The 12,426-nt window shown below is 32.7% G+C and overlaps 1 protein-coding gene and 1 non-coding gene across 2 annotated transcripts; both read left to right on the top strand.

Annotated features, from left to right (window-relative positions):
- The first annotated feature begins 5,910 nt into the window (after positions 1–5,910).
- Positions 5,911–5,994, top strand: TRNAL-CAA (transfer RNA leucine (anticodon CAA)). Its single transcript has one exon. It is a non-coding gene; the product is annotated as a tRNA-Leu (tRNA).
- A 4,398-nt stretch (positions 5,995–10,392) lies between these two features.
- LOC147541813 (putative calcium-binding protein CML43) lies at positions 10,393–11,244 on the top strand. The gene has a single exon (XM_086638035.1). It carries the CDS (start codon positions 10,516–10,518, stop codon positions 11,092–11,094), a length of 579 nt encoding a protein of 192 aa, XP_086494161.1. The 5' UTR covers positions 10,393–10,515; the 3' UTR covers positions 11,095–11,244.
- The last annotated feature ends 1,182 nt before the right edge of the window (positions 11,245–12,426 follow it).

Genomic DNA, 12,426 nt, shown 5'->3' on the forward strand with positions numbered 1-12,426 from the left:
AGGTTATCTAGTCACTTCTTTGAAACAGAGGAGACATTAGAAATTGGTGATATTGGTTTTGGGTTATCTCCTTGTGAACTTGAGAAATTGCCTAGTTTCAATTATGGTAGAGGTGTTAGCCAAGATTGTGTTATTTGCTTAAGAGATTTTAAGGAAGGAGAAATGTGTCGAATACTTACAAAGTGTAAGCATGTTTATCATGTAAATTGTATTGATTCATGGTTGATTAGAGTTCCTTCATGTCCAATTTGTAGAGAAGAAGTAGTCAGAGAAGAAGTTGACTAGAAGAACTTGATTGATGATCAAGTCAAACGATAATTTGGGTTTACTAGCTACTAGTTGTTTAAAATGTCAAGTGCCTGGATTTTTTCTTATAAGTTCGACTTATTTAACCACTTACACAATTTTATTTAAATATATAACAATTCCTACTGTTCTAAGATTATTTAATATATCTTTGATATGCAAAAATAGTTGAACTAGTCCATAATGACATGAGATGAAGTATGGTGGCCCTTCTAGGGCATTAGACACTCTTGGCGTCATGATATAACTCAGTTGATTGTTTCTTTGGAATTTGTAGTTGTTGCAACTACTTTTTTTTTCCTTCTCGTGATATTAAATGACTTAAACAATATTTGATTGTTCGCAAAATTACTTAAAAAGTTAGAAATTGTATTTAATAAAAAGAAAAATTCTCCCTTACTTTTGATCTTTAATTATCAAACTCCCAACAGAAAATGGGAGGTCTAGTCATGATATAACTCAGTTGATGTTTCTTTGGATCTTGTGTTCAGATGTCACAAGTATGATTGCTATAGATGGGTGGCTAATTACAATTATTTTTAGTAAGAGTGTGTCTGGTCAATGCTTTGGGTGTCATATGGTGTGCTATATACTTTAACATGTAATTTGATAGTCTAACAATTCATTTTAAAATAATACTTTGTGGAATTATAAGCTTGTAGATCAAGATTTAAGTTAGAATAATATTAGGATAAAATATTCATGCCAAGTTTATATTCATCAAGATTTTTATAGTTAAATTACATCAATTTTCTTATCTTACTCAAAATATTTTTTTCTCTTGGTTCATACAAAAAAAAAATTTAATTTTGGGTTTCTAGTCCAAAAATCTACCCCTAAACACACATTTAGTCCACCCTAATATTAATATAGGATTTTAAGCCAAAATAATAATTATAATGGATATTTAGTCAAACTTAGTTAAAGTATGTTTATATGTCAAGGTTACAGTGTTTTTCTGTTTATCGATTCTTGTTTTGTTTCATAAATTACCTGTTATTTATTGTTAAAGTTTCATACTTTATTTCATTTTTTTCATACTTCATTTTTCTTTATATGTGTCATACATAACACATTATGTATCAAAAATGTTTCTTCAAAACGGAAAAGGACTAAAAACCCATTTTCTGAGAAGATTGGACCTTAAACCCTTTTTGAACTTTATTTTGGACTTAAAACTCATGGACCCAAAAAAAATTGGGTCGGTGGGTATATAGACCAAAATAATGTTCAAAAAAGGTTTATGATCCAATCTTCTCAAAATATGGATATTTAGTCCTTTTACATTATGGACATAAAAACCCTCACTTTCTAAACAAATTACCGTCTATGTCCCACGCTCAAATTTGACGTGGAGATTTATTAGCAAAAATTGTGGAGATTTATTAGCAAAAAATATGGAGATTTATTAGAAAAAAAATGGATAGAAACAAATCATAATTTCTCTCTCCTCTAAACAGATTTGGAAAACAAATTTTCTCTTTCCTATTATCCGAATCAATCAGAAACAAAAATCCTAACCAAAACGAAACGTCATCACCACGGATATTTCCAAATCAATTTTCTCTCTCTTCTTTACAGATTTAGAAACCAAATCAATTTTCTCTTTCCTATTATCCGAATCAATCAGAAACAAAAATCCTAACAAAAACTACTGTAAAGTATGTATAATTTCTTCACAAGTTTTTTTTGCATGGTTATTTTTCATCATAAAGAAGATTGTTTCAACGTTATGGTGAGATTTTGGGTTGATTTTTATGGTTTTTTCTGTTGTGACATAGTTGTTCAAAGCTTCGTCATAAATCAATTTTTAGAGATCTGTTTGATAAATTATGTCAATTTCTGTCTGGTATAACTTAAACTACCATAAAGTATGTATAATTTATTCACAAGTATCCGTGATTTACCACAGGATTTGGTAATTTTTGATAAATAACCAATGATAACAGCAAAAATTTAAAAGTTTTTAATTGATCAAACCTTGTAATTTCTGATAGTGGTCATTTATATGAAGGAATTTATATTGTATACTGATATACAATAAGTATGTTTTACAATGGGATTTAATGATGTACAACGAATTCTGATATACTAATGATAAAGTATAATTTTAAACGTTATATACCTAAACTGTAAATACGATATTATGTATAATTTACAATAAATTATGCAAACTTTATGAAAATAATGAGACATTTATCACAAATAATGAAATCATGTTTCCTTTCCATGTCTTTCAATATGAACATGGAATCGCATTTCAATGGTGCCCATCCATGCACTATCCATTTGCAATCTTCAACAGGACACACAGCAGTAACACGCTTAAAATCATTCTTTATGAATTTGAAATCATGCCCGGTGTTGATGCTATATTGCCTAAGAGCATATCGAAAAGCTTTTGCACCCCCAGGAAATAACTGTCCTAGTTCTGTAAATATCTTATCCCAACCATCTGATTTCAGTTTGATTTTCTTATTTTGATTTGATGATTCTGCCTGGAACTCCATCTGTGATAACAAAGTGAGATAGATTAATTCAAATAAATTATATATACAAGTATATTATTTGCAGTAAATTATATGAACATTTGAATAAATTACATGTACTTTACAAAAAAGTACACAGGATTTACATATGTAAATCAAAGATGTTATAATAATGAAACGAGAACTGTTTTGATATTAAATCATACATAATGTTCCATAAATTACGTATGATTTACACAAAATAATATAATGTTAATGTTATTCGTGAAAAATTTGCAGAACCAGAACATATATCATGTTCTCAATTTGATATACATCGCAGGGAAAAGTTTATATAATTTACGTTACATTATGGTAATTTATTCTAAAGTACATATAATGTTAATTCTGTTACGAGTAACCGTGTGACAGAATCACGTTTCATCAATCTGTACGAAAAAAATCAGATCTGGAGAAAATTTGAATATCATACTTTGCATAAACTCCAAATATATTGATAACTGATATGACGATTAATTGAAAACAATAAGTAAACTCGATTTGTAAGATTTAGAAATGAAGTATTAATCTCATGAAGATCGTGATCATTAATACAAACTTTAGAGAGAGAAAGACAATAATAACTTTCTTGATCTGAAACAAATCATCAAATAAGAAAATTGTTTACCTGATTAACAATTAAGATGATGATTTTGAATAGCTCTAATGATAATGAAACAAGTTAATGGAAGATTTTCAATCGAAACATAATCAGAAAACATAAAATTTAGTTTGAGGTTTACCTGAACTTGGAAACTCAGTTTTCTGTTTTAATGGAGGATAGTTTCAGAAGATGAAGATGTAGAGAAAGAGAGAAAGATAGCACGAGAAGGTTTCGGTTTCAATGGAGGATAGTTTCAGAAGATGAAGATGTAGAGAGAGAGAAAGATAGGACGAGAAGGTTTCGGTTACAAATATAAGGAAGATAATGATTTCTTTCTTCCTTTAGAGTTAGTAATTGGAGAGAGAAACAGGGAGATAAAAAAGGGAAACGAATATTGGTTGATTTGAGCTTAAATTAGATCTTATATATATGGAGGGTTAGTTTAGGTATTATAAATTATTTGGTATTCTAGGGATTTGTGTTTTCTCTCTAGATGACACCAAATGGACTAGATATCCATTTGTATTATTTTTTTGGTTTTGAAACCCTTTATAGGATTAGAGAGGACTAAAAGTCCTATTAGGGTCCGTTTTGTTGGATTATAAGCCCAAAAATTCAAAAAAATTTCGACTTAAATTTGACACTGGACCGCTAATCTCCCACTTGACCAAATTTGACCTCAAAGAATAAATATAAGGGTCTCACCGTCGACAAAGACAGGGAACTCCTCCTATCCAATGGACCTATGACTTTATGGGGGTTGTTCGCCTCCTCATGGTCCACTTCAGTTACCAATCTTAGGGCAATCTATCATTGGAATTTCATTTTATCATTCCTAGTTTTCTAGGAAATAATTGTTGTGCAATCTAATTCAAAAAGATTAGTGCCACCGAACACGGCCTTACATAAAAAAGAAAAATATTTGTCACGCAATTTGTATGCGAAGTTTTCAGTAACTTATATTTTAAGCAACCGGATTACTACTTCCATTTATTAAGCTGAAAATAATTGATTTATCTAACTTCATTAGTACCTTAAAGCCTAGGGAGATGAAAGAAGAAAGCACTTCCACCATACTTCAAGATCTTGGCCTATGTTCCATGGAATCTACAAGCAACCGCTGCAACAGCGGTCACCACGACGGTCCAAATACTCTAGTTTTGTCACAAACACCACCCCGCGTTACCCAATTTCGTCCGAGAAAAATATCTACCATCTTTAAGCTTCTTGTTTCTTTCCTTCGAGATCTAACCATGCCCGTCGTAACAATTATACTCTATTTTTTCGGTAGTATCTACGCCATCATATATATCACAATAGCTTGTATAGCTATTCGCCGGAGACAACACCACTACCAACTTACAACCAGCAGGAGGTTATCTAATAACTTGATTGAAACAGAAGAGTTATTAGAAGTTGGTGATATTGGTTTTGGGTTATCTCTTCGTGAACTCGAGAAATTACCTAGTTTTTATTATGGTAGAGGTGTTAGCCAAGCTTGTGTTATTTGCTTAAGAGATTTTAAGGAAGGAGAAATGTGCCGATTACTTACAAAGTGTAAGCATGTTTATCATGGAAATTGTATTGATTCATGGTTGATTAGAGTCCCTTCTTGTCCAATTTGTAGAGAAGAAGTAGTCAAAGAACAAGTTGACTAGAAGAATTTGATTGATGATCAAGTCAAATCTATTTGGGTTTATAACCTAGATAGTTGTTTAAAATGTGAAGTGTTAATCACTTATACAATTTTACCTGTTCAAAGAAAGTGGTTTGTTAATAATAATAATAATTTGATTTATTACTTAAATATATCTTAGATATGCAAAAATGGTTGCAAAACCAATCCATATCAACATGACATGAATTATGGTGGCCCTTTTAGGGGATTAGACACTCTTCAATTTGAGACTTTGAAGTGCCAAATCAGATAGTATCGTTGACAACTTAGCACGCTAGTTAGCACCAGGGGCGGAACCAGCAATTAGCGCTAGGGAGTGCAAAGATAGGATCCAATAGAGGAATTATGGCCAAAAAAATTAATTAGCCAAAAATCAAAAGGAAGGTGTAGTGAAGGCGGTTCAAGTCTGGATCTTTGACATGGCAATTGAGATACCAATTAACAAGGCACAACTAGATCAATCTACTTTTTGTCACTACTCTTTACTTATCCAAATTCCAGACGGGCCATTGCCCTCTCCTGCCACCCCCTAGTTTCGCCCATGGTTAGCACAATCCTATACTACGTTCAACACGTCTGTTGTAATTTTTATGATGTGGGCTTGTGAGGTTGTTTTTTAATACAATTCTACACCAGTGAGTGACAAAGTTGGGGTTCCATTTCCTACAAATGATACACTCTTTTTTATTGATGTTTTTTTAAGGGAAGAAAGCTATAAATTTCAAATCAAACAAAAGTGTTTGAAGAACAAGAATATAATACTTATATCGTTTGGTATCAAATTTAGCATGAAAGTCAGGATGGCCGAGTGGTCTAAGGCGCCAGACTCAAGTTCTGGTCTTCGTGAGAGGGCGTGGGTTCAAATCCCACTTCTGACATTTCCCCTTTTTTTATTTCCGCATTTACCTTTGGTGTGAATCGTGTGGTTATGTATCGCGAACTTTAGACCTAGAGGCCGTGAAACCAACTTGTCAAGTGTTGTAGCAAAATATCATATTTTCAACTTTTGAGCAATAAACATTTTCGTCAAGACTATTTATTTGGTGGTGTGCAACGAGAAATCAATTTTGACTACTATTTTGTATTCACGGTCATATAATAGAATATAAATGAAGATAAAGATTCTCACTGCAAATTGTATTATTACCGACTACTATTTTGTATTCACGGTCATAGAATAGAATATAAATGAAGATAAAGATTCTCACTGCAAATTGTATTATTACCGAATTTAAAATTCCTCCAGACCTTTAATCTATTATGCAGACAGTAATCAATTTACTTCAATTCCTCAAGACCCATTCATCTATTATGAAGACACCAATTGATTTCGTTTTCTTTTTTTGCAGGAGTATTTAGTTTAGCTGGCCTATGATAAAAACTGATTTTACCTATATGACAGTAACTATTTAATTTCCCCCAAGCACGTCCACCAGTAGAGTGTCACGATCTTTAATTTTTTTCCCCTCTCCAATGATTAATGTTCATACGAAGGGAAGGGTCTCCTTCGACATTGAGGTAGAGTGAGAGAGTTGGAAATTTAGAGGGAGGGAGTATCTTTATAATAAGACTCTCCTTTGAAGTTTCCTATTGAATTCCGCTCATTCCAAAAGCTCTAGATAATGGCAAAGGGGATCGCAAATACGAAGAAATTTTGTTTACCTCTTGATTTTGGCTGATATAGAATCAATAAAAAAAATTTCGACATTAGGAATTATTAAGAGAGCAGCATTACGACCTCCAAATCTCAATTGAATTAGAACATTCTTGAGAGAAGTGATGTGTCGTTTCTTCTGCCATCTTGCATAAGTCGCGTCTATTAGAAAAGGAAAATCTTTTTTCTTGAGGATATAGTTGAATGAAATATAATTTTAATATGTTGTCTAGATAATGAAAGATATTTTCCGAAGGATCATCTCATTCCAACAATAATTTTTGGGTTCCTAGTCCAAAAATCTACACCTAAACACACATTTAGTCCACCCTAATATTAATATAGGATTTTAAGCCAAATTAATAATTATAATAGATATTTAGTTCAAATTGACCCATCTCTTTAGAAAAAAAAAGCAGATCTCTATCATTTGTATTTAATCATAATACCCATTATAACCTTTTATATATGAAAACAACTTACTTTTGAAAATCAATCCCCAAAATTCTCTTTCTTTTTTTCTCAGATTCTTTCGATTGATTTCAAACTTACTATTGGTTTCGCAATATACACATTATTTAGTATCAATTACGTATATTTCTACAACAAAACACGTTAGTATAGTTAAAGTATGTCTAGATGTCAAAGTTACAGTGTTTTTCTGTTTATTGATTCTTGTTTCGTTTCATAAATAACGTGTTATTTATTGTTAAAGTTTCATACTTTATTTCATTTTTTTTGTATATGTCATACATAACACATTATGTATCAACAATGTTTCTTCCAAAAGAGAAAATGACTACAATCCCTTTTTCTAGAAGATTTGAGTCATTTGACCCAAATCTCTTTTTGAATTTTATTTTGAGCCTAAAACCCGTGGACCCCGAACAATTTCACCTGCAAAGGTTATCTAAATGCTTGCTTGGAAAACTTTAGTATAAGGAAGGCATTGTCCCATATTCTTGGTTACTCGCCTTCTGATTTTGGAAAATCAGCGATTATGTAGCCACAAAATTCTTATTTTAATCTATGTTGTCAAGAAAAATCGTGTGACGTTTTTCTACATTGACTTTTAACTTGTTTTTTGTTTGACTTTCACCTGTTTTCACTAATAGTTTGAATGCAGAAATGTTATATTTTATTTGCTGTACCAGAAATTAAAACTATGCTAGATTTTAACATTAGAGAGTAAAACTACTCGTGGAGCAAGAAGAGTTATAAAGAAGGGTTAATTCCGTTTTGGCCCCCGATTTGTGACCAACTCACCGTTTTGGCCCCTATAAGTGTCCGGCAGTTCGTTTTGGTCCCAATTTCCTGTTTGGCCCCACATTTTTTTATAAGCTTCCCCATTCTACCCTTATGGCAATTCCGCAATTTAATTGGTTTTCTTCTCTTTCTCCACCTCACTGTCCACCTCACCTCAACAATCTCCACCTCACCATCTTCCACATAAGAAGGTCGCCGGAGAAAGTCGTCGACCGGCAACTTTTTCCGACGACCTCATTTTTTTCTTTCTTTTTTCTTTTCAATCTTCATCCCAACTTCAAAGCAGCACATTATAAACAAATAATTGAACACACCAACCATCAACAAATAAAGAATTGCAGGACAAACAAGTTACTAGAAATTCAGAATAATTTATTTATACTATATAATAAGGATTCATGAACATTAACCTGCTCACAGTATTACTGTGGCAGAATACCCAACCTTCGTACCATTAAAAAAAGCAAAGAAAACAGAACAGGTAGAACTAGACATCAACCAACTAGAAACTCATAACCCAAATACCACCCCAGGTTATAGTCTTCCCGGTGAGAGCTTCACAAAAATCTGCATACCATCAACAATCATTTTTTTTTTTCTTTTCAATCGTCATCTTCTCCAATCTCTCACCTCTTTTCTCTTTAGGAAACCCCTCTTTCTCTCTCTACCTTACATCTTCATTTTATCTTTCAAGAAATCAAGGAAATGCATCGAAAATCTTTTGATCCACGATAAAAGAACCGTTGGTTTATTTCTCTAACTTGTCCTAAATCGATTTGCCCTAATGCTTGAGCAAGGAATTTTAATCGATTAAGTTCCTCACTTAACTCCAGATGAAACCCTAGATCGATAAATCTTGATGATGTTATTAATTGGGTCACTGTAGATGGAAAACTAGATATCTCTCTTGGATGTTTTGTAGCCCAAAAATTGAAGAAGAATAAAACCTAAAATTGTTGTGATGAATTTCGATCTCCATTCAATCTCTCCCTTTCTACCGATTTGCTCTTTCTCTCTCTACCGATCTGATCTTTCTCTCCCTACTGAACTGTTCTTTCTCTTTTTACCGATCTGGACCTATGGGTAAAGAAGATGAAGACAAATCTGTTTGGGTTGATTTGATTTGGGTTTAAATTGGTTTAGCTAACAAATCTGATTTATTGACCAAATCTGGGTTTAAATTTGTTTGTTGACTAAACATGAAAGTCATCTACTACAGGTTCATATACGACTCTTTAAGAGCTATACACATTGTGGATCCTTAACCATTACGGATTTGTCAAAAGTTAGGGTTCTTCTGATTTATTGACCATTATGAAAGATTGAAAAGAATCTGGAGTGGAGTGACAAGTATTGATCTATTATACTAACTAATACAGAAATAATAAATAGGGCAACATGGGTGAAAGAGAAGAGAGAGAAAGATAAGCTAGAGAGAGAAAAGAGGTGAGAGATAGGAGAAGATGAAGATTGAAAAGAAAAAAGAAAGAAAAAAATGAAGGTTGCTGAAAAAGTTGGGGCGACCTTCTTATGTGGAAGATGGTGAGGTGAAGATTGTTGAGGTGAGGTGGACAGTGAGGTGGAGAAAGAGAAGAAAACCAATTAAATTGCGGAATTGCCATAAGGGTAGAATGGGGAAGCTTATAAAAAAATGTGGGGCCAAACAGGAAATTGGGGCCAAAACGAACTGCCGGATACTTATAGGGGCCAAAACGGTGAGTTGGTCACAAATCGGAGACCAAAACGGAATTAACCCTATAAAGAATGTAACTGAAAAATAATAACTAAATATATTAATTACTTTCACTGTGGTTGTTTACTTCACAACCCATCGCCTATATGCAGTTCCAATTTAAAAAAAAATAACTTGCAAAAAAACTTTCACAGTGTTTAACTTCTTGCCTGACATCATCTCTATGAAACTTTGGCTTTGAATTTGTTATATCAATTGACTAGTTTAATTTGTATTGAACTCGATAAATTTCTGTTGTCTCCACAACAAACGTAAGTTTAACTTGTATTGCTTATAGCTTCAATTTAAATAAAACAACTAACACAAAAATTAAGATCATTGGAGACCGTAACGATCACATTGTTTATCTTCTCGACGTTTTTGTCTAGACAACAAACATATATGTGCCGTGATACTATGCCCGGCTGGCCGGCCAATATTCTCCGAATTTCGGTCGGGGTATTTGGAGGGACGTGATCTTTCCAGTGAAAGTCAAAAACTTTTTGGTTGAAAGACTTTTTTTTTTTTTTTTTGTTAAAAGTGGTTGAAAGACTTGTAATTCCCCAATCTTATTTTCCTCATAAAAGACTTACCCACAAGTCCTCCTCTCTTCCTCCCACTTCTATAAAATGAACACTTTTTTCTTCCCTTTCTTCATATTATTAGCCTCTCATAATTAAAGAATTTGATCAAAACCGATTCATTGAATCCGGGACCGACCTCTCAATTGAACTCAGCTCGTCCGCCATGGGAGAAGAAGCTACAAAACCAACCCTAGGAAAACCATCATCATCCTTTCGTCTCCGAAGTCCGAGCTTAAACACTCTCCGTCTCCGACGAATCTTCGACGTTTTCGACAAAAACAGCGACGGTTTGATCACGATCCAAGAACTAAACCTAGCTTTAGAACAACTAGGTTTAGAAACCGATCTATCAGAAATCGAATCAACAGTTAAATCTTATATTAAAGAAGATAACGAAGGTCTTGAATTCGATGATTTTGAATCGTTACATCAAAATTTAGGGAATAAATTTTTTGGATCGGAGGAAATTGATGATGATTATGAACTCAGTGAGTTAGTAGAACAAGAAGAAGCCGATTTAGTCGAAGCATTTAAGGTATTTGATGAAGATGGTGATGGATTTATTTCAGCAAAAGAATTACAAGTTGTTTTAGAGAAATTAGGGTTACCAGAAGGAAAAGAAATTGAAAGAGTCCGTGAGATGATTATTTCTGTTGATGAAAATCATGATGGTTCTGTTGATTTCTTGGAATTCAAGAATATGATGAAAGGTGTTGTTCTTCAACAACAACAACCTTCTTGATACTTTTAGGGTTTGTTTTTGCCCTAATCTTATCTTTTGTCTTCTTTTTTGTTTAAAAGTTTCTGGGTTGATCAGATCTTTGGTGTATTTATGTAATTCATGTTTGTAAGTCAATTGGAGAATGAAACTAACAGATCCCCCATTTCAAGATCTCTATGATTTTTTTTCCTTTTTGGATTTCTGGTGATATAATTTCTTGCCATCAAACTTTCATGGCAACTCAAATTCTTCAATTTGGGATATTCATTAATCTTTGATGTTCAATTTCATTCACTTTTTGTAAGTTAATTCTATTCACATTTGACTGGAAAAGTCAAAACTATGCTGATAAATCAATCTCGACCGTTGGTTTACGAGAGGAATCAATCTGGACTGTTGCTTCGAAAATTCAACCTAAAAAGAGTCGACAAATAGAAATTCTCTCCCGAATCTGTCTAGTTTATGAAGGAAGTAAACTACTTACGTAGAGAAAGTTGTCTAGTTTATGAAGGAAATCTGAAGTAAACTGCGTAGAGAAAGTCGACGAATCAATTTAGACTCTTGATTTAGAATAAATTGATTGGAGTAGATAAAAAAGCATCCTTCGACAATTCAACATCCACTATCAAGACAGTTAGACCCAAAAGCGAAGTAATATGCCTGTAAATTAGAACCACAAATAAATAGATGCCCAAGTCAAGTCGTGCGATTTCAACAAAAAAAAAAAAAAAGTCAAGTTGTGCTTGATTTAACTTTCTAGGTGATATTATGGTCCATATGATAAATGAAGATGGTGTGGAATTACTAAATTAGGTGTTTTTTTTTTGTTGAACTACTAAATTAGGTGTTGGAAGTATGGTTCATTATGATAAATGCACATGGGGTGGAATTTATAGCTTATGAGTGAGTAAATTTGCAACAAAAAAAAAAACTTCTCAATTTTCTTTACATTTCAGTTTCATACATGTGAAAACATTTGAATGTAAATATCTTTTTAGTCTTATGAGAAATAAAAGCAAGTTTTTCTGGTAAATATTTCATCTCTTTAAGTTTGTGAGTAACGTATGAGAAAATTTAAAGAGAAGTTTTGTATGCGCTCGAATGATTGTTATAGTGTTTTTTAAACATAAAGGAGGTGCCAACTGCAATAACGTTGGGGGACTTTAGAACTTTCCAAGAAGTTTATCCCCTTACAATTAGGATTTCTGTAGAGTTCCAATTACATGTTAGACTATAAGATTATTTGGTTGTGTCTCTGTATTTCGACTTCATTATGTAATTCTCATTAGTCTTTTGGTCTATAAATAAAGTTTGATTCAAAAAAAAAAATACATCTCAGTTCCATAAGACATG

Source organism: Eschscholzia californica, unplaced genomic scaffold, assembly GCF_041429995.1.
Source record: "Eschscholzia californica isolate CP2 unplaced genomic scaffold, dmEscCali1.0.p SCAF_4, whole genome shotgun sequence".
Classification (NCBI taxonomy): domain Eukaryota; kingdom Viridiplantae; phylum Streptophyta; class Magnoliopsida; order Ranunculales; family Papaveraceae; genus Eschscholzia; species Eschscholzia californica.